The sequence below is a fragment of the Ursus americanus genome, chromosome 2, assembly GCF_024610735.1.
Source record: "Ursus americanus isolate L20-20 chromosome 2, mUrsAme1.1.p, whole genome shotgun sequence".
Taxonomy (NCBI): Eukaryota; Metazoa; Chordata; class Mammalia; order Carnivora; family Ursidae; genus Ursus; species Ursus americanus.
Genome location: NC_142128.1, coordinates 16,279,046 through 16,306,539, shown reverse-complemented (window position 1 = coordinate 16,306,539; position 27,494 = coordinate 16,279,046). Strand labels below are relative to the sequence as shown.

Genomic DNA, 27,494 nt, shown 5'->3' with positions numbered 1-27,494 from the left:
TTATCATTTGCATTTCGGAGATAAGGAAACAAGCCTGAGAAAGCTGAGGATCTTGCCCAAAGCCAATGAAAACGGACTACATTTACCATAGCATGGGGAATCTCTGTCTGATATAAGAAGCCAATACCTTTCCACTGAGACAAGAGAAAGGAATCTGCTCTTACCACCCATGCGTTCATGTAAATTCTTTTTAGCCTGATTTTCTTCAAAATTTTAAGGGGTTCTAATCCTCTCATCTATTCTTACCGTGTGAGACCTCGGTCAAGTCCGTCTTTTCTCTTTTCCTATTACTTAGAGTTGTGAATTTGCATGAACCAGGCCTACCTTTCCTGCACTGTTCCGACGCCTACAACAGTCCTGCGTGACAGGAATTAACATCTTTTCAGAGGAAGAATCTTAACTTTAGAGAGGTCAGTGGCTTGCCCAAGGTCACACAGCGAGGGACTAACGTAGGTGGAAATGTCTGAAAGCTAGGGCATCCTCAGCTCAAGCCGCGGGGCCTCTTGGGAGTGCCGTTACCCAAAAACCAAGATGCCCTGCGTCCCAGCAAAAGAAAAGGATGCCCGGCTTCGGTGACCTCAGCGCCTGGGCTGGTGCTGCCCTCGAGCGGCGGGACCACGTAAGCATAGGGTCCCCCCACCCCAGCTGAAAACGGCGGGCACTGGGACCATGATGCTTGGAGAATCGACCAGCCCATCTCCAGTACGTACCAGTTTATTTTTCACAATACCTGTTCTAGGGCCTTTAGGCTCCACAAGTCTTACAACATTACTTTGAGGCAGCCTCTGACTTAATCACGAATGGTGGGTCGAGTATAGGTAAAATGCGGCACTTGCCGCAGGCCTCTGTCTCCCAATCTGTCAAATGGGCACCTTAAACAGCTAGAAGCCCAAGGGGGATAGCGACAGAAAAACCTTCCCCGCATTACGTGCGACGCCAGGCAAACGGCCTGAGTCACCACTGTTGGTTGTATTTTTCCACCTTCTGGGCGCCCCTCCCAGCCCGCACTGTTTCGGTGGGTCCTACAGGAAGCGCCCCCGCGACGCCGGGCTTTACACGCCCTGGCCACGCCCTCTGCGCGCGGTGCCTTGGCCCCGCCCACAGGAGGGCCCGCAGATTCGCTAGGCCGGCTCTTCCTCAGAATTACTTGGGCTTCTCTATACCCGGCCGAAAATTCTCATCGTACTCCGAGGGGAGCTTTGGGCCGTAGCCATTTCCCTGGGGTCGGAATTGAGCATCCCCTAAGCTGTACTACTAAGAAAGATCCAGAAAAAGTGGCCAACTCTGCCAACGGGGCTTAGCTAACCAGGCATTATTTTCTTGACTCCACCAAGGCGGGTGAGGGGAGGCGACAGTGAGGCCAGGACCTGTGGCGAATCTGCAGCCTTTTAGGTTTTTGGCCGCGCGAGGAAGAAGCAGGAAAGAGGAGCGAAGGAGCGCGCATCCCGTCCACCGATTCGCCCCGCCCGCCTGACGAATCTGCGCCTGTTCAACGCGCCACTCAAATCTCCCCAGCTCTGGCTGGCCTCCTCCCCTCCGCCCCGCCCCCTTTTCCTCAGGGATTAGTCGCTGCTTCCGTCGCCGCCGATTCGTCAAGGACCCCAGGCCAAAGCAGCTGGATAGTCGTGGTGAAGCCCACTCTCCGGGGAATGCGGCCAATCTCCAGGCTCCCTGGGCCGCACCTCTCGAGCCTTAAAGGGCGCCGGCCGAGGGGAAGCCGCTTTCCTCGGCCCCGTGGATCTCCTGGCGGCACCCGTGGCGAAAGTGCGAATGTAGACGCTGTGCCCGCTGGGCCTCGCGCAGGTGGCGGTGGTGTTTGGTGCGCGCGCCGGGGAGGTGGTGGTGGGGGGGCGCCGCCGCCGCCACCGCTGCGGGGCCGGGTCTCGCGCTGCCGCCGCCGCCGCCGCCGCCTCGCGCCGCTAAGGTGCCGCGCGGGGTGGGGGGAGGGGGAGCCGCTCGCCACGAGCGGGTGAGTGAGGCCTCGCCGCGCGTGCGCGGAGATGGGGGGGCTGATCGCGCCGGGGCGGGAGGAGAGGGCAGCGGCGCGCGTTCCCCCCACCCCCCCCGCCCGGATTCGGGGCCGAAGCCGGGTCTCGGGCTCGGTCTCGCGGTGTTTCCAACGCCCCGAAGAGGTGCCACCTCTTGGCCAGAGGATCGGGGCGCGGGGACGCGAGCGGGTGTGTGGGAGCGAGAGCCGGGCTTGGCCCGGGCCGCTGGCCGGTGAGGAGGCGGGAGGGGGCGGGGCCTGCCAGGGGGCGGGGGAGGGGTCTTGCTCTGAGGCCAAGTGGGGCGCGCGCTAGGCAGAGCGGGAAGGTAAGGGGGCGCGAGATGGGCCTGGGGGCCTGAGGGTAGAGTTGGGAGGTGGAGAGAGAATGGGGTGTTATGGTGAAAGAGGGTACTTGGGGGAAAATCTGGGGGAGCCACGGGTCATGGTGAGGTGTGGAAACTGGGGTGATGAGAGGACCTGAAGTCCGGGCTAGTCGGGTGAGGGGCAGCAAGGGAGTCAGGCCTAAGTCCTAAACCCACTTGCGTATTCCTTTTTCCTAACAGTGTAAATGAGCAAAGATGGATCAGGAAGGTGGGGGAGATGGGCAGAAAGCCCCGAGCTTCCAGTGGCGGAACTACAAGCTCATCGTGGATCCTGCCTTGGACCCTGCCTTGCGCAGGCCTTCTCAAAAGGTGTACCGCTACGATGGAGTCCACTTCAGTGTCAACGTGAGTGCGCCAGGCCTTGCCATCTAGGGAACTCCGGGCCCCATTCTTCTCTGTTACCACCGTTGAGGACCCTGAACTCCCATACCCATAGCCTGCCTTCTTAAAAGTGGGCAATCAGAACCCTGCTCTTTTGCATGTGGGGCTCCAGATGCGCTTCCTAGAGCTCAACAGCATGGTTTCACCTTGACTGTCTTTCTGTTCCTGCTTTTCTTCCTAGGACTCGAAGTATATCCCAGTGGAAGACCTCCAAGACCCCCGTTGCCATGTCAGGTCCAAAAACAGAGACTTTTCCCTCCCAGTCCCTAAGTTTAAGGTATGTATCTGCTAGATTCTGGGTGTGGTGGCCCTTGGGGGAGGGGGGTTCTGGAGGATCCATCCTGGTAGTTTCGTCTCAACATAAGCTAATAAAAGGGGGAAGGGGGTTTTTCTATGAAGGGATCACAACCAGATCTTATCATCTCTGAGGCTGCTGGACTAGGTTGTTCTGGAGAAGAGTTGTGTTTATCTTCTAGAACTGTATAGGTGAGGTGTTCCAAGCAGGGGCTGACTTCTTGAAGGATAAAGTAAAGGCATGTTTAGTTGCTATACCCGTCACTGTGTACTCCTGAAAACACACAGCATGACAGTGCCCTGGTGTGTTAGCCCAGTTTCTCAACAGTTAAGGGGAGTGACAAGGCCAGGGACTCCATCCTTGCAGTCGTCTGCTCCTTACCCCTCATTTGGTCACTTGGTCCTCCATCTTGTTTCCTCAGAAGATTTCTATTTCCCTGTCTAGACAGGATACTCATCAGGCCTTGGACTGGCCCTTGAAAACTGGTGGTTCTTGGTTTCCTTCACTAATTCTTTATCCTCCTTCCTTTTTAAATAAATCGCTTGTAAGGTTCTCTCAGTCCATTTTTTTTTCACTTTGTATATGCTCTCTGGACAGTCTTATTCATGCCCACAATTTTGACTATAATTGAAACAATGGTGACTTCCAAATTTCTGTCTCCAGCCAAAATCAGTCTCTTGAACTCCAGACTTGTGTGCCCTGGTAGGGGGACAGCTCCATCTGGAGGCCCCACAGACAGAGCCCACTCAAGAGATTGAAAACAAGTTATCTTTACTCCTTTAATCCTGCTTTCCCCCCGTTTCCCTTTTACTGATGAACGGTAACGTCATCTACCCAGCTGCACAAACTAGAAACCTGGGAGTCGTCTTTTGATTGTCCTCTCCTTTATTACATAAACTGTTACCAAGTTCTGTTGACTGTTTTTCCTAAACCCATTTTCTTTTTATCTTTATTTTCGTATTTCCACTACTGTTTTTTTAATGCAGACTCTTATAGTCATTTTACCGGGTTTCCTCGCCTCCGTTCTCTTCTCCCATTTCATGTTCCACTCTGCCGTTTGTCTTTTTTATTTTACTCTTATATTAGTTTCGTTGCCAAGTCCATGTTTTTGTGCATTGGCACGTACGATTATTGGTCTAACTCAGCCTCATCTCCTGCTTTCATAGTGTACACCTGTGTTCCACTCTACTCTACATTTTGCAGTTCCTAGAAAATGCCAGGTTATTTTATAGTTCCGTGTCCTACAAGTCCTTGTCATCTGGTGAACTCCTGCTAGCCTTTAAAAGGCCAAATAGGAATGAGACCATCTTTATGAATTTCTTCCCTGCCTCCACGCCTTCGCTGGGCTCCCAAACCCCCTGTCTACACTTGATGCTGACATTTATGTCCTGTTGTGACTGTGTGTGTCTGTTTTACCTGCTTTCTGAACAGGAATCTTTTTTTTTCATCTTTGTATTCCTAGTGCCCAGTCCATGGCAGAAGCTAAACTAGTGAGTTATTCCCTACAATTCGTTTCTTCGTCGTATGTTTCTCAGTTGTACGTTTCTTTTCTTGGTTCTTGCGTTATTCTGTGATGAGAAGAGCTCAGAGCAGAGAGGGGTCAGTCTGTGTTTCACTCGTTGGGGCCCTTTTCCCCATTTCTTTGCCCGTGTTTCCCGGTTTTCTCTCTCTGGACCAAGTTTCGCAAAGGGCAAAGGCACCGTGGTCAGTACGGAGACCCCAGACTCAAGACTCCTGTCCTTTCCACAGCTGGATGAGTTCTATATCGGACAGATCCCCCTGAAGGAAGTGACTTTCGCGAGGCTGAATGACAACGTGCGGGAGACCTTCCTGAAGGATATGTGCCGAAAGTACGGTGAGGTGGAAGAGGTAGAGATCCTTCTTCACCCCCGTACTCGCAAGCACCTGGGCCTGGCCCGTGTGCTCTTCACTAGCACCCGGGGAGCCAAGGAAACGGTCAAAAACCTCCACCTTACCTCCGTCATGGGCAACATCATCCATGCCCAGCTCGACATCAAAGGTGAGGGCTCTCTAGCCTGCTGCCTGAGGTTGAGCTCCAGCAGACACTGTACGTGCAGAAGCCTATTGGGGCCAGGCGCGTGATCAGGGTCATGATCCCTCATGAGAAACTCTTGGGCCCAGCTGTGTTTCTGAAATCAGAATTTTACAGAGGAATCGTGGCTTTTATGTGTTTTGTGTGAGTGATCTTTGGCAGGGTTGGGTAGCATCTTGTAGTCTAGCACACGGCTATTTGTAAGAATACGTACGAAGGGTCATGCTAGGTGCGTCCATAAAAACTAGTAAATCGCCTCAGATCAGATTTTGAGATCAAATTCCAAAAAAATGCTTGGGCTGGAGTTTCTTGGGGTTTTGAAATTTGGGATCGAGAATTTGGGACCTGTACAGATGAGTGAAGCAGCCTGGGGTCCTGTGTTAGAGGCAGCAGGAAGCAGTGGGGGGCTAGGAGGGACTGTAGAGTACCGGGCTGTCGAAAGGAGGCAGCCGTGAGTTGGCATTAGCCAGTTTGCAAGTGGGAATGAGGACTAATATTGCCAAGTAATGTTATGTTATTAAGTCAGAAGTCTAGGCTTTTGTGGGAAATCTCAGGGTTTTTTTTTTTTTTTTTTTTAAGGATTTTATTTATTTATTTGACAGAGAAAGACAGCCAGCGAGAGAGGGAACACAAGCAGGGGGAGTGGGAGAGGAAGAAGCAGGCTCATAGCAGAGGAGCCTGATGTGGGGCTCGATCCCATAACGCCGGGATCACGCCCTGAGCCGAAGGCAGACGCTTAACTGCTGTGCCACCCAGGCGCCCCGGAAATCTCAGGGTTTTTAAATGCTGCACCCCCCCCCCCCATTTCTTAAATGATTTTGTAAGGCAATTAAGACAGCTGTGGCCTGGATTTAGCCCTCAGGCTGCCATTTTGCAACCTTTAGTTTGTAGGATGAAGAGCATGGTGGGATCTAGCATCAGACGACCTGGGTTTGAATTCCAGTCTGCCACTGACCAACTTTGTGACTTTGTGCAGGTCAATTTTCTTTGAGCCTATAAAATAGGGGTACCGATGCTTCTCTCTCCTGGCGATCATCCAACTTAGTAACATGAGTAGAGGTGTTTGTTTATAAACTGCGAAGTGTCATTCAGTATGTCGTTCATAGTATCGTTACGTAGAGATGAGATAGAAGGTTCCAAAGATAGAGGTAAGGTAACTGAAATCCCTGAACCCAGGACTCCGAGAAATTGTAGGAAACTTCAGGTCTGAGAAAGAAGTGGGAAATACAAATCAGGAAGGAGGAGTTTTTTCTGTCTGACTCTGATGGTTCCCATCTTCCTTCCTCCAGGACAACAGCGAATGAAATACTATGAACTGATAGTCAATGGCTCCTACACCCCTCAGACGGTGCCCACGGGAGGCAAGGCCCTGAGTGAGAAGTTCCAGGGCTCTGGTGCAGCCACTGAGACGGTAAGTAGCTCTTGGTTGCCCTGGCCCTAGCCACGTGGGCACAGTGCTTAGGTGCCAGGAGCAGTATTTGGGAGGTTCTGGACTTGACCGTTAAGGATAGCAAGCACCAAGAAAAGATGTTGAGATGCTTTCAAAAGACAGAATTGGGGTTCTTGGTTCGGGGAAGGGCAAGTTGTCACATGGTGCTTGATCTCTTCTTTTCTCTCTGCTCACTTTTGTCCTCCAGACTGAATCCCGCCGCCGCTCCTCCTCTGACACGGCTGCCTACCCCGCAGGCACCACTGGCGTGGGCACTCCTGGCAATGGCACCCCTTGCTCCCAGGACACAAGCTTCTCCAGCAGTCGACAAGACACCCCATCTTCCTTTGGCCAGTTCACCCCTCAGTCCTCCCAAGGAACCCCTTACACATCTCGGGGCAGCACCCCCTACTCTCAGGACTCTGCCTACTCCAGCAGGTGCAGAGTGAACACCCTCTGGGACCCCCAGATTCTGGGAGTTGCCACTAGGAAGAAGAAACCTGGAGTCTCTCTAAAAGGGAGTTGGGAGTCATTTGTCCTGGTTTCTCTGTGGAGTCAGCCAACAAATTCCTGTTCCTCAGGGAACTCACTGTCTAGCTAGAAACTCAACAGCGTTTAGATCTTCACTGGGGGGGGTGGTGTCTCAACGGGCTTTGGGTCCTGAGAACCAGGACACTAGGGTTTGGTCCTACAGAGCCGAACCCAGCTAACTCCTGCACTTTCTCTCCAGCACCACTTCAACCTCCTTCAAGCCCCGGCGCTCGGAGAACAGCTACCAAGATTCCTTCTCCCGCCGCCATTTCTCCGCATCTTCAGCCCCCACGACCACCTCCACAGCTGTCTCCACCACGACTGCAGCCACTGCCTCGTCCTCGTCCTCCTCCTCCTCCTCGTTGTCCTCGTCCTCTTCGTCCTCCTCTTCGTCCTCCTCCTCTCATTTTCGTGGTACTGACTCTAACTACCCAGCGTATTATGAAAGCTGGACTCGCTACCAACGCCATGCTTCCTACCCTCCCCGCCGGGCCACTCGGGAGGAGCCCCCTGGGACATCTTTTGCTGAAAACACAGCTGAGCGCTTCCCACCTTCCTACACCTCCTACTTGCCCCCTGAGCCCAGCCGGCCCGCTGACCAGGACTACCGGCCTCCTGCCTCAGAAGCCCCACCCCCGGAACCTCCAGAACCTGGTGGAGGTGGGGGTGGGGGGGGGCCCAGCCCTGAGAGAGAAGAAGCTCGGACCTCCCCCCGCCCAGCCTCACCTGCCCGCTCCGGCTCCCCGGCTCCAGAGACCACCAATGAGAGTGTGCCCTTCGCTCAACATAGCAGCCTGGATTCCCGCATCGAGATGTTGCTGAAGGAGCAGCGCTCCAAGTTTTCTTTCCTGGCCTCTGACACAGAGGAAGAGGAAGAGAACAGCACCACAGGCCCTGGGTCTAGAGACACAGGGAGCGAGGTGCCTTCTGGGTCAGGTCACGGGCCCTGCACACCCCCTCCAGCCCCAGCTAATTTTGAGGATGTGGCACCCACAGGGAGTGGGGAACCGGGGGCTACCCGGGAGTCTCCCAAGGCCAACGGACAGAACCAGGTGAGCTTGGGGTCAGCCAGCAGAGGTGCCTGGGATCCGGGAGGCAGGGTTGGGCCCAGCGGGGGGGAGAAGGGAATTAGACAAGAGCACGGATTTGAGGAAAAGCCTAGGGAATAGGCGGAAGCTTTCTGTGACCCTCCTCTGCACCCCTACAGGCTTCTCCATGCTCTTCTGGAGAGGACATGGAGATCTCCGACGATGACAGGGGCGGCTCACCCCCTCCGGCCCCAACACCCCCCCAGCAGCCTCCACCCCCTCCGCCTCCGCCCCCTCCTCCCCCTCCCTACCTGGCTTCCCTGCCCCTTGGTTATCCTCCCCACCAGCCTGCCTACCTCCTCCCACCGCGCCCTGATGGGCCACCACCCCCCGAGTACCCCCCACCTCCTCCGCCACCCCCTCACATTTATGACTTTGTGAACTCCCTAGAGCTCATGGATCGACTTGGGGCTCAGTGGGGAGGGATGCCCATGTCCTTCCAGATGCAGACGCAGATGTTAACTCGGCTTCACCAGCTGCGGCAGGGCAAGGGATTGACTGCTGCCTCAGCTGGTCCCCCTAGTGGAGCCTTTGGGGAGGCCTTCCTCCCATTCCCACCCCCCCAAGAGGCAGCCTACAGCTTACCCTATGCTCTGTACACGCAAGGGCAAGAAGGCCGAGGGGCCTACTCCCGGGAGGCCTACCACCTGCCTTTGCCCATGGCAGCCGAGCCCCTGCCCTCCTCCTCAGTCTCAGGAGAAGAGGCCAGGCTACCTCCCAGGGAGGAAGCAGAGCCGGCAGAGGGCAAGGCCCTACCATCAGCAGGCACCGTGGGACGTGTGCTGGCCACCCTTGTCCAAGAGATGAAGAGCATCATGCAGCGAGACCTCAACCGCAAGATGGTGGAGAATGTGGCCTTTGGAGCCTTTGACCAGTGGTGGGAGAGCAAAGAAGAGAAGGCCAAGGTGAGGGGCAATGCCTGGGACTGGGGAAACCTCGGGACTCCATTGGAGGAAGTAGACTTCGGGCTTATAAGGCCTTTAAATCTCTGAGTTTCAATCTTCAGTGTTTCCGTTTGTAGAATGGGAATAATAGTAGCTGCTTTGTAAGGTGGGTGGACTAAATGAGCAGACTTCGGAGAAAATGCCTGTGCTGGGGCTGGCGCCGGGGAGGTGGGGTGTAGACCTGTGTCAAATAGAGGAGTGAGTAGATGCATTTCTGTATTCCTGGGACCTGGGAGTAGTTCTCAGGCAGGAGGCAGGAGGGAGCGCCTGGGTTCTGGGGCTCAGTCCCCCTGCTGCCTGCAGCCATTCCAGAACGCAGCCAAACAGCAAGCCAAGGAGGAGGATAAAGAGAAGACGAAACTCAAAGAGCCGGGCCTGCTGTCCCTCGTAGACTGGGCCAAGAGTGGGGGTACCACGGGCATCGAGGCCTTCGCCTTTGGGTCAGGGCTGCGAGGGGCCCTGCGGCTGCCTTCTTTCAAGGTACCCAGAACTGGTCTTGCCTCATACGGAGGAGAGGGCGGGGTAGGGACCTCCCTTCCCTGGGGTAGGTAGGGGTGGTTGGGAACCATGAGGGTTTGAGTTTGAAACAGGCCCCATCTCTTCCCATGCCCCAGGTGAAGCGAAAAGAGCCTTCGGAAATTTCAGAGGCCAGTGAGGAAAAGAGGCCCCGTCCTTCCACTCCAGCTGAGGAAGATGAAGATGGTGAGTGGGAGGTCAGGTGGGAGCAGAAGGGGGAAAGGGTGCTAGGTTCTGATAACGCAGGAAGCAGCGAGAAAGAGGGAAGGTGTCTGGGGGCAAGTGGCCAAGTAGAGGTTTCGGTATGGAGTTAAAGCAGCCCTGAGAGGTGTGAGAAGCTTAAGGTAGGGTTATCCCTGGGTCCTAGTTGTGGCTCTTACTCTGGTGTGCTGGTTGAAGTTCCCTGTATTTCATATTTCCCGTGTAAAATAGAAACGGTAACTTCAACATCTAGAATCCCAGAGTTTCAAGGTTAAACAGGTCGCATACCCAGGTTTCCCATCTAATGCTTAAGCTCTTCTCCAACCTTCCTTCCAGTTTGCCTAGGTCTGAGCTGTTGGTTGGTGGCTTACATGGCTAGGAAACGTCCTTATCGAGTTTGATTGGCTTCCCTGGAGACCCATTGGCCTTAGTGCTATTTTCTTGGGGCAGGCGTAACAAGTCCGCTCCCTCTTCCACCCGACCCGGGAAAGGTGAAAGGTTAAACGGGTGTGGTGTGGTTAAACTATAGAAAATGCTACGTAGCTCTGGGGTTTTTGTGTTTCTCTGTTGAGTTTCAGCTTCTTTTCTGTAAAATGAGGTCTGGTCGGACCGTCAGGAAGATCAATGGTGTGTGCAAAGCTCCTTTCAGGCCAGGGGAACGGGAACTGTTATTACTGATGGTAAATTGCCCTAACTGCCATGCAACTGGGCCTAGATGCTGAGCGAGACAAGGAGGCTGGAGAGCCCGGACGTCCGGGGACCAAGCCCGCAAAGCGAGACGAAGAGCGAAGCAAGACCCAGGGCAAGCACCGCAAGTCCTTTGCTCTGGACAGTGAGGGAGAGGAGGCATCCCAGGAGTCCTCCTCTGAGAAGGTGAGCGGCCATGGCACCCACTCCCTGCCAAGAGCCTACCTCCTGAGTTCCCGTCCCCATAGCCACCTCCTCTCTGGGCTAGAGCCCAGGTAGCTGTGCCTCCTGGAGGACAACTGTCTTTTTCTTGTTAGTCCCTATTTGTCCTTTTCTTCAAGGATGAGGAGGAGGACGAGGAAGATGAAGAAGATGAAGAACGCGAGGAGGCCACGGACACTGCAAAGAAGGAGACCGAGGCGTCAGATGGTAAGTACAGGCAGGACGGTAGAATTCTGGCTTGGGGAGGAAGGGGTTCCGCTGCCTGTCTAGCCCTTTGCTGCTGCTGCTGTCTAGCCCACAGAAACTTCGTGCTGGATGTATCAGCCTCCTTTGCTCTTCCCAAAAGCTGCTGTCTTTTAGCCCCATCTTCTGGAACCCTTGGCCCATTGTAAATAGTAACTCCGATACCCAGACCGCTCCCTTCTGCTTTCTTCCTGTGCTGATGCGCGACTCTCTCCTGAAGACAGCCCAGCAGAATTTCCCAGCCCCTCAAGATGAGGGGTCTGAGTTCTCCTGCCGCCCGATGCTACCAGACTGCCTTTCTGCCTTTGAGCATTGCTCTTTGAAGGCCCGGCCGCCGAGCCGTGTTTTCCCTTCCTCTCTTCTCCCCTCCCCTCCACTGCCATCACCAGACACAGCTCCGCTCTTTAGTTGAACACCTGTTTGTCCATCCACATCCATTGAGTCTGGATTCATGGTTTAGCCTTGCTTCTCATTTGTTTGTTCAGAGCTAGCTGTTGAGCCCCTACTCCGTACCAGGCACTGTTCTAGGTATTGGGGACACATCTTTTATGGAACGTGGGATCGGTTGGAGGGGAAGAGGAGACTTGACAAACGAACAAATAGTAGCACCTTGGACAGAGATATGTAGTTGAAAGAAGAGAAACTAGGTTACTGGGGTAAAGAGTAACGGGTGGGGGAGCTGGGGAAAGATGGGCTGTTCTAGATCTCTTGGAGAAGGAGCGCCTCTGAGAGGTGCCATTTCAGCAGAGGCCAGATGGGGAGAATGATGATCTGAGAGCCTGTCTTTTCGGGAAGGCAGAGGACGGGGTCACCTGCTCTGAGTGGGGAGACTGCCACACATCCACTTGGTCACCGCTTTCTGTCCGTTTCACTGCCTCACCGTTTCTGGGATTTGTTGGCTTCTTGGTTCCTGCGGGCCTGTCTTTCTCACTTAGAGTCTTCTGCAGTGGTGTTGACTGATTGCCCTGTCTTTGGTTCCATCCTTCCGCCTCCATTCCAGTCCATTTTCCAGTCTGCAGATGGAATTCTCTTTCCTCCGGCGCATACCTGATCCTGTGACTTCCCTCCATAAAGTCTATTTCTAGCTCCCTATTTTCTAGAGGATGACTCCTCAGCCCGATACTTTGGGCCATTTATAACCTAGCTCCTGTTTATCTGTTCAGCTCCATCTCGCCATCCTCCAGACTCATCCTAGGCCACCACCACCGTCTAGTCTAAATTCATCCGCTTGTGTTCCTCAGACACTTCACAATTCTTACCTTCTTGTAAAGTCCTTCCAACATATTGCCGTTTCCCAGAGGCATAGAGCACATGACCCTTCTAGAGCTCATTTTACCCTGGGATGTTTTTTATGAGTCTCGTCCCGGCAGCTTCTCTAAGAAGCTTGGGAAAAGCTTCGGTAGTCACAGAAGCGTGCTTAGCGGTCTCAGGTCTCCCATCTCCCTTCACCTCTGACACCCCCGTTTAGCCCTCGTATCTTCCTACTGTACTTCTACTTGTCCTTCTTGACTTGAGCGTTCCCCTCCCAGGGAGCTGTCCCCTGACTGCATCTTCCAGGCAGAACCCAGGACTTCCCTTTGCCACGCTCCCCTGGTCTTTCAAACTGAAGTTGGTCTCACTGTGAACAAAGAGTGTGCTTATCCAGCTCCTCGAGGGTTGCACTTCCCAGCCCCTGGCACAGAGCCTAACCTGTCCGTAGGAGCGAGGCAGTGAACGGACCCATGGCTTGACCAAGTGAGGGGTGTTCCCACCTCGCCTGATTGCCCCTTCTGGATTTCCAGGCGAGGACGGGGAAAGCGATTCGTCCTCCAAATGTTCTCTGTATGCTGACTCAGATGGTGAAAATGATAGCACGTCGGACTCCGAGAGCAGCAGCTCATCCAGCTCCTCGTCTTCCTCATCGTCGTCCTCATCGTCCTCCTCCTCCTCCTCATCATCTGAGTCCTCCTCGGAAGAGGAAGAGGAAGAGGAGCGGCCAGCAACCATACCCTCCGCATCACCTCCCCCCAGAGATGTCCCCGCGCCCCCGCCAGCCCCCGTGGAAGAGCCCGAGCCAGAGCGGGTTGCGGGCTCCCCGGCCACGCCTCTCCCTGAGCAGGAGAAGTCTCCAGCAAGACCTGCAGGTAGGTGGTGCCCAGCCGGTGATTTGGTCTTCGTGTGTGTGTGTGTCTGTGTTTGTGAGGACAGTGGGGTCCACATTCATGAGCAGTGTACCGGTATGTGACTTCGTTTGAAAGCGTACAAGTTGGACAGAAGTCACCATGTCCTGTCGGTCCTCCCTTGGAGACAGTTACGGCTGCGTTCAGACTGTGCTGCCAGGAGCAGCTCGTGGAGCTGGAGCGGGGCGCGCGGCTAGTAAGGACAGCAGTGGCCTCTCTCACCCCTCCCGCCCGTCCCAGAATGGTCTCTTTCTCAGTTAATTAAGGAGAAAATTCCCAGTTTAACAAGTTCCTCCTGTTGATTTTTCTTGAGCTCGTGCCTTAATGTGGCGTGTGTACTTGCAGGTGATTAAACAGACAAATGGGTGGGAGACAGCCGTGACCAGCACTGGCTCGGGAGTTCTGTGTTGCCTTTGCCTTGCCTTGTGGGTTTGTACGTTCGATTGTTATTTTATGGCACGTATACATAACTTATTTTTCTGAGTGAGCCGTTCATTCGGGCAGTGGGTATTTGTTTACTGAGTACGGTTGACCCTTGAACGAGGCGGGGGTTGGGGCGCCAACCCCCTGTACAGTTGAAAATACACCTGTAACTCTTGACACCCCAAAAACTTAACTGTTAATAGCCTTCTATTGGCCAGCAGCCTTACTGATGATGTAAGTAGTCGCTTAACACGTTTTCTGTACGTTATACGTATCACAGGCTATATTCTTACGAGAGAGTAAGAGAAAAAAATCTTCAAATCACAAGGAAGATACGTTTACAATACTTTATGGTATTTTTCAGAAAAAGCGTGTGTCTAAGCGGCCCCGCACCGTTCAAACCCGTGTTGTTCTAGAGTCCTCTGTACTTGTGGCAGTTGCAAGGGGTGCAGTGGTAGGCACGGTAGGCCCTGTTCTCACCCTCCTGAAGCTTACGGTCTATAGGGAGAAACAGTTTAGTGGAGTAATAAATACCTCAGAAAATCTGTAATGACAAATGGAGAAGCCCCATAAGAGAAAAGTACAGGGTGCTCTGAGAACCTAAGCACATCTGTGGGGATGTCTTTGCTGGTCTTTTCTGCGGAAGCATCCTTGGGCTGAAATCAAGGGAGAGCAGGCAGCGGGCTTGATTAGCATGTGCAAAGGCCCTGAGGACAGAGGAAACAGCATGTTGGAAGACATAAAACAAACCTTCCGGATGGTGGGGAGCGAGGGGAGGCTGGAAGGCTGAAACTGGAGAGGTGAGCAAGGACTGGGCCGTACGAGAGGAGTCGGCACCATTAGGAATTTGGTCTTTATCTTGAGGGCAGCAGAAATGCCGTCAGAGGAGTGCCATGATCTTATTCGTGTGTTGAAAAGATGCAGTGCAGCGAGAGCTTGGAGACGGGCCAGAGGTGGTGTGGGGAGGCTAGGAGCTGTTGCAGTAAGTAAGGCCAACAATGGCAGTAACCGGGAGTAGGGTGTTCTTAGGATGGCATCCGTAAGTCAGTTTTCAAGATAGGCTTTGTAAATGCATGTGGCCTTCCACACGTCTCTCTAATGTTACCGAGAATCTGTGGTCCGAGATGAGCAATGACCACATGAAGACGTCCCAGCGCTGTTGCACTCTGCTCTGGGGCAGACCTCACGAGAGGAGTCGAGGCTCTCATCAATCCTAAGACGCCTCTCCAGCCTTTCCTGAGTCCAGCGATAGCAAAAGAGCTGGTGATCAGAGGGCATCACTCTCAGTAGGGTAGGTAGAAGGAGTGGGGCATGGCCAGTTTTGCATTTTGCTAGCAAGATCATCCTGGTAGGAAAGGGCGGTTTGGAAGAGGTGAGGAGGGAGGTAGGGTGAGCCCTGTGAGGGTTTGAAGGGATGCAGGTCGGTGAAGGGCAGGAACCAAAGCAGGGCTGGTTACAGTGAGGTGCACGGAGTGGAAGTGGGGGTGAGGATTTGAGAGCAGTTGAGGAGGTGAACCACTTCGTTAAACAACTGCCCAGGAAAAGGAAGACAGGGAGAACTGGCATTAGGAGGAAAGCTCACGTGGTACCTGGGGTTGACTTTGGTATGCCTTTGGGGCCTCCAGGTAAGAAATATCCAGCAGGCAGTTGGATCACTAGGTCTGAAGGTCTGGAGAGAACAGTAGGCTGGCAACGAGGTAGATACTTGGGGAGCGCAGGTATGGGTGTGAGTGTGCTTACACGCCCTAGACCAACGCAAGGAACAGGAGAAGGGGCCAGCGCCTTGCAGTCCTCTGAGAGCTCGGTGGGCCAAGGGGAGCCGGAGGAGGCCCGGTAGGAGCTGTCGGCGAGATGGGAAGGAAACGTGGCAGCTTGGTTGTCCAAAGGAGGGAGTGGTGTGTAGCAGCAGGCCGAAGGGAGCTTGTAAGATAGGGGGAGCTTCTGTTGGATTTGGCAGTTAGGGGGTCACTGGTGACCTTATCAGTTTCAGTAGAGTGGGTCAGACTGGAGCCAAATTACGGGGTGTTAGAGGAGTGAGGGCAGGTGACAGAGATAACCAGTCTTCTGGAATGGTAGACAACTCCTGTGAAGAAGAGTCTCGAAAGGCCGTGATGAGTAGTATTAGTTAACGTTTCTTGAGTGCTTCCTGTGTGCCAGGCTCGTGGCCTAGCACACTGCGAATTTGTTTCCTCATGCAGGCCGCACGCTATCCCTGTTCCTCCCCTTTTCCCGATGAGAAATTTGAGGCTTAGTAAGATGCTTGAGGTCACCCAGCTGGGATCGGAGAGACGAGAAAATGCAGGGTTGGCCGAGGGTCAGTAGTTCGAAAACTAAAAAGGTAAGAGTTAAGCGTGTAGAGTCAGGGCAGGAAGAGGGGCAGGTAGACGGGCCTGGGAGAGAGCGCAGCACCTGTGGGGGTGGGCGGGTGGCCTCTAGGCCTGACGCACGTGCACCCATGACTGGGGAGGCAGAGATGTGGGCTTTCATGCCCGAGGACCCTCTGTTTCACTCTGCAGTAGGAAGGAAAGGCATTTTCTGAGCACGGGGGATGGGTGGAGGAGGAGCCCTGGGGAATGAGGATGAAAATGGACCGGGCTTGCGACTCAGATGCCTGGCTGAGACTGGGAGTCAGGGGTGAAGGAGACGATGCAGGTGGTTGGGCAGAGTCAGGGTTGGAGGGTCTCCAGGTGGCGGTGGTGGCTGCAGGCTGTGGAAAGGTGCTGTGGAAGGAGAAGACAGTGAGGGCCCTGCGTGCAGGCACAGGAAGGAAAGCGGCTCACTTAGGAGGAGGTGACAGGTTGGGGGAGCTAGAAGGTGGGAAATGGAACAGGTGCGGTGGGGTGAACTTAAGGACCTGGGGAATTGTGATCAGAGGGCAGGCGTCAGAGGGTGAGGGTAAGGGTCCCGGGTGGGGCCGTTCCGGGGGTTACCGAGGTCTGTGTGAGTGGGGAAGGCTGGCTGGGAATGAGTGAAGGAAGGCACTGGAGAAGGGAGAATGGGGTGAACAGTCCCTGAGGGGATGGCAAGTTGAGAGGACAGGAAGGTTAAGGCAGGTCCCTTGGCTTTTGGAGAACAGTGGGGATGTTCGAGTTCCAAGGATATGGCTGGGGAGAGGGTATGTGGCCCGATGGCAAGAGAGGGCTTGTCTGGTAAAACCCAAAGATGGGACTTGGAAGCCTTGGGATTTGCCATTCTTCTGTCTTCTGGTCTGATTCATTCCTCTTGCAGACGGGCTTCCCCTGTTTCTGTCCACCCCTACGGAGAAACCCACTCCTGTTTTAGATCCTTATTCTCAGGGAAGTTTCTGGTTGGCCTGGCTTGGGTCAGGTAGTCATCAGCTAATGTTGGCTGGAGGCAGGGAGTGGGGCAGGTCACGTTGTAGAAACCTTGGCTTCTAGGAGTTGTATAGACTGGGCAGGGACCCCCAAAACTTGTCTCCCTAAATGAAAGGCATGGCCAGGTTACTTTCAGAACAGGAAGCAAAAGAGAAATCTGTGTGAAGAAGCCGAGCCCGGTGGGGAATTCGTTCTGCTCAAGAGCCAGGCTTCCAGAGGGCACGGCAGCTAGGTTGGGATGATGGGTCAGAGGCAGGGCTGCCCCAGAACAGCAGAGGGGAGGAGAAGAAACAAGGAAATTTGGAGAAACTGGAGGGCCTGGGCTGAGCACCTGGGCCTCACCAGCTCCAGAGTGTGGCTCACTGCTGGCTGAGATTCCAAGTGCCGTCCAGAGGCTCGGGAGACAGCAGGCTGAGGCCTTGCTCGGGGTGCCGGCAGGGGAACATCTGTTAAGGTCGTGGACACAGGTTGAGCACTCCCTGCTCGGGTCGGCCCGGAGCTGGCAGCCCTTTAGCTCTGGGAGTGCTGGAGCCAGACATGAAACCACGGGTCCCTCAGCTGCACGGGGCGGTTGAAGGGAGCTCGGAATTCAGCCCAGGCTGCCTGGGGTCCAGATCTTCTGGCATTAGTGAGCTGTGTGACCGTGGGCCAGTTATGAACCTCTCTCTGCCTCCGTTTCCTTATCTGTAAGCTGGGTTTAATAATAGTACCCACCTCACGGGCTGGTGGTGAGGAGTGAAATGAGTCGTTAACGGATGCTTGGTGCGAAGTATTAGTTCTCAGTCTGCTGCTGCCGCCCCGAGCCTGGCGCCTGAGAACCACCAGCCTTCTGGTTCTGAGAAGAAGTTACTACCAGCGTCTCAAGAAGTTGGGGTAGCCTTCACAAAGTTGGCACGGAGCTGGGGCTCAAAGCTGCATGTGAGCTGTCCCGGTAGGCAGGAGGGGAGAGGCAGGTCTGAAAGGCCGTGCCTGTTCCGGTGGCTGAAACCTCGGAGCGCAGAGGGTCAGTCCGCAAGACAGGGTCTGCCCCGGGGACGAGGCGTTGTCCGTCTTGAGCTGTTTTCAGACCCCCACACTCAGCAGCAGACTTGGGGATCCCAGCAGAGGGACAATGTGCTTCTTGGGAAAGATGGCACCACTGGCTCGAGACGGGGTGTCCCCACCCCAGGCCATCCCCCATCCTTGGGGTCTCAGCTTCACCCTCAACTTCTTTAGGGGAGTCTTCTTGAACCCTCCCCACTTTGGCAAACCGTCCTGCTATCTGGCAGGTCCTGGGGAGGATACGAATTTCATGCCGTGTTTTAATACAAAGATTTAGCTGCTTACGTTGTGTCTTTTTCACATCCCTAAGCAGAGAACATTGTTCGTAGTTGAAAGAACGGATATTTGAATTTAGAGAGGGCTAACCGTGTCCCCATCGTGCCGTGCGGCTGGCAGAAATTGTCTTGGCCTGTGTGCCTAGTCCTTGGACACAGTTCAGTCACCACCAGTCTTGGTAAAAAGGTTAGAGCCTAAGCATTTGTTTCTCTAGAGCCCCTGTCCCGACTCTCCACGGTTCAGGCTGTACGTTTCCTGCCATTGTCCCCATTGGACTGTAAGCTCTGTGAGGGTTTTGGGGGTGTCTGCTCGACTCGTTTTCCCCACGCCTGACTCAGTGGGTGCTCAGTGAACGTTCGTCGGGTATATGGACGAGCAGATGCGGAATGTCCTCCTGCCGACGGGGCCCGCGGTGCCGAGGACCTCGCGCGTGCCGGTGTGAGGCAGCTCTGTGGGCTGAGCGAGGCCAGGTGTCTGCCCGAAGCGGAGGAGAGCGGGCAGCCTGGGTGTGGACTCCCCAGCGGGGCTGGCCAGCGCCTTGCCCGCGAGGAATCGCCTCTGGTGACATTGGCTTGAGTTGTTGACCCTCTCCTTTTCCCTGCGTGCTTCCTTCCCCAGGTTCCACGGAGGAACCGCCTCCCAGCATGCCCCAGCCGCCCGCAGAGCCACCGGCGGGGCCCCCGGCCCCTGCGCCCCGCCCCGATGAGCGCCCCTCCTCTCCTATCCCCCTGCTGCCCCCACCCAAGAAACGCCGGAAAACTGTCTCCTTCTCCGCCCTGGAGGAGGCACCGGCGCCGGAGCCTCCCCCGGCCGCCCCACCGCAGACCAAGTCTCCTGGCCCCGTCTCCCGCAAAGTCCCCCGGGCCGTGGAGCGGACCATTCGAAACCTGCCCCTGGACCACGCGTCTCTGGTCAAGAGTTGGCCTGAGGATGTGTCCCGAGGAGGTCGGAGCCGGGCCGGGGGCCGAGGCCGTTCTACTGAGGAGGAGGAAGCCGAGCCAGGGACAGAAGTGGACCTGGCGGTGCTGGCCGATCTGGCCCTGACCCCGGCCCGTCGTGGGCTGACTGCCCTGCCTCCTGGCGACGACTCGGAGGCCACAGAGACATCGGACGAGGCCGACCGCCCGGGCCCTCTGCTCAGCCACATCCTCCTGGAGCACAACTACGCCTTGGCCGTCAAGCCGCCACCCTCCATGCCGGCCCCCCGGCCCCTGGAGCCAGTTCCTGCCCCTGCGGCCCTCTTCAGCTCCCCAGCGGATGAGGTCCTGGAGGCCCCCGAGGTGGTGGTGGCCGAGGCCGAGGAGCCGAAGCAGCAGCAGCAGCAGCAGCAGCAAGAGGAGGGGGAGGAGGAGGAGGAGGAGGAAGAGGAGTCGGAGTCGTCGGAGAGCAGCAGCAGCAGCAGCAGTGACGGGGAGGGCGCTGTGCGGCGGCGCAGCCTCCGCTCCCATGCCCGGCGCCGGCGGCCCCCCCCGCCCCCTCCGCCCCCTCCGCCCCCCACCTTCGAGCCCCGCAGTGAGTTTGAGCAGATGACCATCTTGTATGACATTTGGAACTCGGGCCTGGACTTGGAGGACATGGGCTACCTGCGGCTCACGTACGAGCGGCTGCTGCAGCAGACCAGCGGGGCTGACTGGCTTAACGACACCCACTGGGTCCATCACACCAATATCCTGGGCCCTGGAGGCCGGCCTGCTCCGGACACGAGGGCGGGCCCCAGGGGTGGGGGCAGGCTTCCTCGGGGTCACACAGCCGGGTGGTGGCCCCCTCAGATGGCAGCGAACCTCTGGGTTGATCTCCCTCGCTGTCCACTGTCCGGTGCTCTCTGCCACGTTCGGCCTGGGTGTTTCTCATCTGGCCCCCAGGCCGTTCTATCCTTTCTGCCTCCTGCCCCTTCTCTGCCTCCCAAAGTCTTCCTGGCAGAAAAAGGTGAGGTCTAAGACTTCCTTCTCTCCATCTTTCTGTCCTTCTCACACTAAACAATGCTTGGGATCTCCAGCTAAGGTCAGTCACCCTTTCCTTGGGCTGGGCCTGGGGTGACAGAGGGGAGGGGGCCCCGGGGATCTGGCCAGTGAGGAACCCATTTTCTTCCTTAACACCCTGCACTCACCAACCTGAGCACTCCGAAACGCAAGCGGCGGCCCCAGGACGGGCCCCGTGAGCACCAGACAGGCTCAGCGCGCAGCGAAGGCTATTACCCCATCAGCAAGAAGGAAAAGGACAGGTACCTGGATGTGTGCCCTGTTTCGGCCCGGCAGCTGGAAGGAGCGGACACTCAGGTGAGGCCCTGCCCTGTTCCCTGGCCCGCTGGCATCTCTTCCCGTGGTTTCTCCTGTCCCTTACCCACGTCCTGCTTCTCCAGGGCACTAACCGCGTGCTCTCGGAGCGCCGGTCCGAGCAGCGGCGGCTGCTGAGCGCCATCGGCACCTCTGCCGTCATGGACAGCGATCTGCTGAAGCTGAACCAGCTCAAGGTGAGGGGCCGGCCTGGGGGGAGGGGGGCAGCGCCCCGGAGTGTCCTGGGGGCGGGCGCGGCGGTGCGGGGCCAAAAGCATGCTCCTCCCCTCGGAGGACGGCAGCCGAGGCAAGGAGTTAGGTGGAGGGAGGCACCCAGCAGCACAGTATGTCGCCTCCTGCCCTCTAGTTCCGGAAGAAGAAGCTCCGGTTCGGCCGCAGCCGGATCCACGAGTGGGGCCTGTTTGCCATGGAGCCCATTGCAGCCGACGAGATGGTCATCGAATACGTGGGTCAGAACATCCGCCAGGTGAGGCCCTGTACCCAGCCCCCAGTCCGATGGCAGCACGGGACGCTGGCATGAGAACCACCTCATTTCTGGGTAAAGCCCCACATCACCTCCCGGTTCCAGGACGTAGCTGGTGAAACCTGCCTTGTTGTGTTTCCTTCCTTCCATCAACAGTTAGTAACGGGTGCTCTTAAACTAGATGGTAATGATCCAGCAAGAAGCAAGACCAGGGTTGTCTCTCGCTTTAAGGGCCTCATAGTGCAGTGGGGGAAGACAGCCACTGCACAAAGAACTGCAGCGAAGGATGGCGTTGGGTTGATCAGGAAGGGGAAGTTCAGGGAGGCAGCAGCCGTGGGCACACAGTGTTGTGGAAGCCAGGAGCTGAAGGATGATGACAAGCTCCCAGACTCAGATGAGGGGAAGGGTGCTCCCAGTTGCCAGACAGCATGTGCAAAGGCCCGGAGGCAGGATAGTCTTAGGGCAAGGAGGTCAGTATGACTTGTGGGAAAAACCAGGGCCGGCGGCCACAGCGAAGGCTAGAGAGGCCGGTGGAGGCCAGGTTGCGTGGCGCTTAGGAGCCGGGTTGGTGAGCTGGGGCCAGCAGTAGGGAGGCCGCGGCAAGTGCCCAGCAGTAACAGGCTCTGCAGTCAGTAGGTTCCCTCTGGCTGCAGCGCGAAGGGACAGCTAGGGGTGAAGACCAGCAGGGGCGCTGTCACAGAGATCCCGTAGAGGCCCAGGTGGCCTGGACTAGGCAGTGGCAGCCAAGGTCTCGGAGAGGAGTCTGTGGGTCCAAGGCAGCTGGCTGGCAACAAGTTGGCTCTGGCGAGCGGGGGCCGGGGGTGGGCGAAGCCATTTCTCAGTGCTGCTCTGAGCAGCTAGGCGTGGGCCGGGCTGCCAGCGAGGCGGGCAGGGAGGCAGAGGGGCGGCCGTGTGGTGGAGCCGAGTTCCATTCGGGACATGGGAAGTTGGCCCCGGGGACATCTAGATGATGCCGCCCAGCAGCTCTGCCGAGGTGGATTTTGGCTGGAGACGGGAGTTTGGGAGGGGTCCCCCCCACTTCTCTGGCAGCTGAAGCCCTAGAAGAGAGTGAGATCAGCCAAGGAGAGAGCGCAGACGGTTGAGCGTCCTATTTTCTGGGAAATAGGAGTCACTCCTTTCACACAAGACTGTGGGCCCTGGTGGCGCCGAGTGGCAGCCAACAGGCAGCAGTGCCTGTTCGGGAGAGAGAAGGGCCTGGGAGAAGAGACGGTTAGGGTTCAGCCTCTGGAATGGCCGTGTCATCTCGGGAACTGGGCTGGCCCCACAGTAGACTGGGGGCTCCACCGTAGGAGCCGGTGGCTGCAGCTCCCGCCCCCTGCCCCCTGCAGACTTCCCTGAGGTCCCCTTTGGGAGACTCAGAACGGCAGCCAAAGGTGTCGGGTTGGGGGGGACCCTCAGAGAGGGGGCCCTCCCGGGGTGGTGGCTGGGAGAGCGTCCGGAGCCCCTTCACGGGGGCTGGTGGGAGGAGGCGTGGCCCGGCAGGAAGCTGACCGAGGCGGCACCCCGTTCTGCCAGATGGTGGCCGACATGCGGGAGAAGCGCTACGTGCAGGAGGGCATCGGCAGCAGCTACCTGTTCCGGGTGGACCACGACACCATCATCGACGCTACCAAGTGCGGCAACCTGGCCAGGTTCATCAACCACTGCTGCACGGTGCGCGGGGGCCCGGGTGTGGGGGGGTGCAGGGGGGGCCCGGGGGTGGGGGCCTCGGCTCACACTGCTCCCCCCCCCCCCCCCCGCAGCCCAACTGCTATGCCAAGGTGATCACCATCGAGTCCCAGAAGAAGATAGTGATTTACTCCAAGCAGCCCATCGGCGTGGATGAGGAGATCACCTACGACTACAAGTTCCCGCTGGAAGACAACAAGATCCCGTGTCTGTGCGGCACCGAGAGCTGCCGCGGCTCCCTCAACTGAGGTGGGCAGGACTGGTGCCCGCGCCCCTATTTATGCCCCGTGGTGCCCTGAGCTCCCCGTCCCCCGGCCTTAGCGGGCTCTGCAGGCCCCGCTTTCCCCGTCGCCAGATACGGGGTTGGGGAGCCCCGAGCCCCGCGAGGGAGCCTCAGTCCCTTGAGGCAACTTCTGCCTCCCCCCGTCGCCCCTGCCCCCCCACCCCCTAACTTTTTTTTCTTTGCGGAGAAGAAGCTGTAAATGTTTTGTAGCTGCCAGCAGCTGTTTCCTGTGGAAACCTGGGGTGCCGGCCTGTACAGATCCTGTTCTTGGGGGGCTGCATAGCCCCCTTGCTTTGTGTTAATGGGGACTTCCCCTTTGTGCCCTGCGTGCACCCCTCCCCAGTTTAGGGGTCTCTAGGGGCAGTGGCCATGTTCTCCCCCTGGGGGGGGCCCTGTGCCCCCAGTCCTAGGGACTCCGTGCCTGGAACCCTGCCTCATCTTCTGTTCCTGCCAGACCCTGTGGGTCACCCTCCCACCCTGGCATCTGGAAGCTCCTGCTCCGCCAGGCCACGATGGTGGGGGGGCGGGCCCTTCCCGTTGGGCTGGATTGTACATATGTTAATAGCGCAAACCCAACGCCACATTTTTATAATTGTGATTAAACTTTATTGTACAAAAGTGCTTGGTCAGTATCTTTGGGGAAGAGTAGGTGGGGGAACGGGGATTTAAGGACAGAGGATGGGTCAAGTGAAGAGGGGGGGAAATGGGTGGCCTGAAGTTTGGGGTGGGTAGACCTACAGACTCAACCACCATTGCTCTGGGCCACCTATTAGGGTGGAATAGTCATCCAGAAATCCCCCACCAAGGTCAGCCAGAGCTGGGCCAAGGTCGGCCTCCCTTTCCTTCCCAGAACCACAGCTGCTGCTGGGCTTCTGGGATCCTGGGAAATCCTGCAAAAGGGGAGGACTGACGTCATGCCGTGGGTGTGAGGTCACTGTACCTGCTCCATTCTCCGGCCCACCCAGCGGGTTCTGGCTTCAGCCCCCTTCCCCAAGTTCTTTGCTGGAACCAGACGCCGGTGGAGCGCAGAATGGCCGCCAGGGGGCGCCCTCTGGCAAGAGTGCGGGGGACGGAGGGGTGGAGGCTGGGCTCGTGTCTGTTCCTGGAATGGGGCAGGAGGGAGGAGGAGCAAGCGGAAGGGGACGGTGTGTTGGCCGGCTGGCCCAGGCGAAGCAAGAAGACGGCCCCTCCGGTGGCCAGTTGGGGTATCCTGGGACCGTGGCTGCAGGTAGGCAAAGGTGATGCCAGGGCCCGGAGGTCCCTTTCCCTAGTCCCAGCCCTTCCCATCTCCCTCTCCTTTCCTGCTCAGCTCTGTACCTCCTGCCCTCCATTTTTTGTCCCAGAACCTCCCCCTCCAGCTCAACCCCTGAGCCCTAAGCGCCAGGCCCTCACCCTTCTTATCTCAGGAACTGCAGTTGCCCGGGTCAGAGGGCAGGTAGCCCGGCTGTGGCACCACCGGTGCCAGGCTTCGGGAGCCCCTCGGGCCCGGCATCGCCGCTCCAGTCCACTAGGCCAGAGGCCCCAGCTAGGAGTACCAGGAGTGCTGGCGGCCCCCGGGGAGGCGGTGGCCAGCAACTCGGGTTCTCTTCCGCAGCCAGGCATGGCCGAGGCTACCGAGATCCGGAAGCTCGTGTACCTGGTCACAGGTGGCTGCGGCTTCCTGGGGGAGCATGTGGTGCGGATGCTTCTGCAGCGGGAACCCCGGCTCTCGGAGCTGCGGGTCTTTGACCTGCACCTGGGTCCCTGGCTGGAGGAGCTGAAGACAGGTGACCGCGGTGGGGAGGGATGCGAGAGTGCGCGGGCTCCCTTGGCGGGGGTGGAAAAGATGATGCCTGTTTAGATCCTTCCAGTGCACATGGTTGGGATGAATGAGTCACGTCGGGAACATGGGGCTCCTCAGGGTGGAGGCTGAGCCCAGCCCCTGGCTGGCGGCCCCAGCTCTGACACTGCCTCCGGGTGCCCCTATCCCTACCAGGGCCCGTGCGGGTGACTGCCATCCAGGGGGATGTGACCCAGGCCCACGAGGTGGCCGCGGCTGTGGCTGGAGCCCACGTGGTCATCCACACAGCTGGCCTGGTGGATGTGTTTGGCAGGGCCAGCCCCGAGACCATCTATGAGGTCAACGTGCAGGGTGAGGTGGCTGTTTGTTCCCTGCCCCTTCTCTGACCTTGACTTCTGGGATTCTCCTGTGAAAACCTGTCCTCTGGACCCTCCTGTCCCTGTAATGGCACTCCGGCAGCCCTTGCAGCCCTGCTGTGGTGTTCCCTGGACCTGGGGAAGGAAGCCACGGGCCCTCATCCAGATTTGAGATGGCGGGCGGGAGAGATGCAGAGAGGGAGGAAGTTTTCGCTTGGGCCCACCCTTCCCCTCCCCACCACCTCTCCCAGGCACAAAGAACGTGATTGAGGCTTGTGTGCAGACTGGAACACGGTTCCTGGTCTACACGAGCAGCATGGAGGTTGTGGGGCCCAACATCAAAGGCCACCCCTTCTACAGGTAAGCTGAGGTTCCCCTCAGTACTTGAGGAGGCCCGTCTTCCCTCAACATTAAGAATGTTCCCTCTCCCTCAACTAGGGGCAATGAGGACACCCCATACGAAGCAGTACACAAACACCCCTATCCTTGTAGCAAGGCCCAAGCTGAGCAGCTGGTCCTGGAAGCCAATGGAAGGGAGGTGAGCCAGGAGGTGAAGAGACACAAAGCTGGGGTGGGGAGGGCTGCCCGGCACCGGCAGAGCCAGCGCCAGTGGGACTTCTCTGCAGCCTCCCTTCTATCTCCAATTTGAGGAGCCCGGGCCGGAGGGCAGGCTGCTGGGTCCTAGATCTTCGCTATGCCTGCCTTTCGCCCCCAGGTCCATGGGGGGCTGCCCCTGGTGACGTGTGCCCTGCGTCCCACCGGCATCTACGGCGAAGGCCACCAGATCATGCGGGACTTCTACCACCAGGGCCTTCGCCTGGGGGGTCGGCTCTTCCGGGCCATCCCGGCCTCTGTGGAGCACGGTCGGGTCTATGTGGGTATGGCCCCGGCTCCACAGCGGGGAGGCTAAGAATGGGGCAGGGCCCTTGGGGTCCTGGGTGGGCGCTATGCACCCCGGCCAGCGAAGGGCGAGCCCCGCTTGGGCCAGAGTAGCCGGATCCGGGGGCATTGTCTGCATGACCCCAGAAGAAACGGCTGCCTTGCGAGCTGGGGGGGGGGGGAGCTGGTGTAAAAACCACGTCACCGGCGAGGACAGGACCGCAGTTAGGTGAGCAGCACCTCCCGCCCACCCCCCCCCCCCAGCAGCAGCCGGAGAAGTAGCATCCATCCAGGCTGGCCCGGGAGGGCGGGTGGCTCCAGGGGCTGGGGAGAAAGCAGCCTTGACAAGGGCCTTAGTTATGTGGGCCCGGATGCGACACGGGCCGGCCCAGACGAGAGCAGCCCCTCCGTGGGTTCCGGGGCACTCAGGGCCACATCGGCCTCCCTTCCCCCCACCGGCAGGCAACGTGGCCTGGATGCACGTGCTGGTGGCCCGGGAGCTGCAGCGGCAAACGGCGCTGCTGGGCGGCCAGGTGTACTTCTGCTACGACGAGTCCCCCTATAAGAGCTACGAGGACTTCAACATGGAGTTCCTGGGCCCGTGCGGACTGCGGCTGGTGGAGACCCGCCTGCTGGTGCCCTACTGGCTGCTGATGCTTCTGGCTGCTCTCAACGCCCTGCTGCAGTGGCTGCTGCGGCCCCTGCTTCTCTACGCTCCCCTGCTCAACCCCTACACGCTGGCCGTGGCCAACACCACCTTCACCGTGAGCACTGACAAGGCTCGGCGCCATTTCGGCTACGAGCCCCTGTTCTCGTGGGAGGACAGCCGGAGCCGCACCATCCGCTGGGTGCGGGCTGTGGAGGGTTCCGCCCCGTGACGGCGCGGCGAGGGCCTGGAGCCCAGCGTGGCACATGCGCACATGCGCCCAGGTCCGGCGCCCTCAAACCCGGGGGGAGGGGGAGGGCTGCATTCTAGAGCCGGAGGATGGGTCTGGGGCCACCCTGGCTGTCCCTACAGCTCTCCACGTTTCTAATCCACGAGCCCGGAGTCCGTGTCCTCACGCCTCGAAGTTCTAGGGCAGGCTCTTGGGACAGGCGTGTCTTGCCTCGCAGCCCGGGCCTGCCGGCTGGTTGGCGAATGTCCGACTCGCCTGACGTTCTCAACCGCCCCGTCCCGTTTCCGGCTTTCCAAGCAGCAAGCGAGGAGGAGTTCCCCGGGCTGCGTGCCGGCCCTCTGAGGTCCAGGCATGACCCTCGGGCCTGGATTCGGAGTGAAGATACCTCTGGCTCCTCCCACCACCTTCGGCCCTCCTCGGGGGTCCTCGTCCCGTTATTTTAAAAACATTTATCACCTTTAGACAGCTCTCTTTTCTTTTCAATGGAGCCTAAGCAGATCTGTGTGTTTTCCCTTCTTCTCACCCCTGCACCCAAACTGGTTCCTACAACATTGCGCTGTACCTGGCTGAGGCCTGGATTAAAGCTCTTTATCCAAGCCCGCGTCCAGCTCCCTGTCCAGCCCCCCCTCCCGCCTTCCACCCTGTCTCCCCCTCCCCACG

General features: G+C 57.7%; 2 protein-coding genes across 9 annotated transcripts; both read left to right on the top strand.

The window, feature by feature from the left end:
* The first annotated feature begins 1,123 nt into the window (after window positions 1–1,123).
* On the top strand, window positions 1,124–23,541 carry SETD1A (SET domain containing 1A, histone lysine methyltransferase). Of its 6 annotated transcripts, none has more exons than XM_087868594.1 (19): window positions 1,124–1,764; window positions 2,551–2,715; window positions 2,933–3,028; window positions 4,796–5,066; window positions 6,389–6,510; window positions 6,737–6,966; window positions 7,259–8,111; window positions 8,267–9,052; window positions 9,395–9,571; window positions 9,706–9,793; window positions 10,524–10,681; window positions 10,837–10,924; window positions 12,742–13,083; window positions 18,813–19,859; window positions 20,298–20,470; window positions 20,554–20,664; window positions 20,835–20,954; window positions 22,488–22,625; window positions 22,715–23,541. In XM_087868594.1, exons 2-19 carry the CDS (start codon window positions 2,566–2,568, stop codon window positions 22,886–22,888), a joined length of 5,124 nt encoding a protein of 1,707 aa, XP_087724720.1. In that variant the 5' UTR covers window positions 1,124–1,764; window positions 2,551–2,565; the 3' UTR covers window positions 22,889–23,541. The 6 variants fall into 6 exon arrangements, with proteins under 6 accessions (XP_087724720.1, XP_087724718.1, XP_087724722.1 ...); XM_087868592.1 differs by having other exon boundaries at window positions 1,124–1,803; XM_087868596.1 differs by lacking the exon at window positions 1,124–1,764 and adding an exon at window positions 1,813–1,969 and having other exon boundaries at window positions 12,796–13,083.
* Window positions 23,542–24,002: 461 nt separating this feature from the next.
* On the top strand, window positions 24,003–27,430 carry HSD3B7 (hydroxy-delta-5-steroid dehydrogenase, 3 beta- and steroid delta-isomerase 7). 3 transcript variants are annotated; one of them, XM_045786046.2, is made up of 7 exons: window positions 24,003–24,151; window positions 24,518–24,689; window positions 24,899–25,054; window positions 25,311–25,419; window positions 25,498–25,597; window positions 25,775–25,937; window positions 26,401–27,430. In XM_045786046.2, exons 2-7 carry the CDS (start codon window positions 24,524–24,526, stop codon window positions 26,814–26,816), a joined length of 1,110 nt encoding a protein of 369 aa, XP_045642002.2. In that variant the 5' UTR covers window positions 24,003–24,151; window positions 24,518–24,523; the 3' UTR covers window positions 26,817–27,430. The 3 variants fall into 3 exon arrangements, with proteins under 3 accessions (XP_045642002.2, XP_045642001.2, XP_045642004.2); XM_045786045.2 differs by having other exon boundaries at window positions 24,033–24,161; window positions 24,522–24,689; XM_045786048.2 differs by having other exon boundaries at window positions 24,056–24,161.
* Window positions 27,431–27,494: the final 64 nt, after the last annotated feature.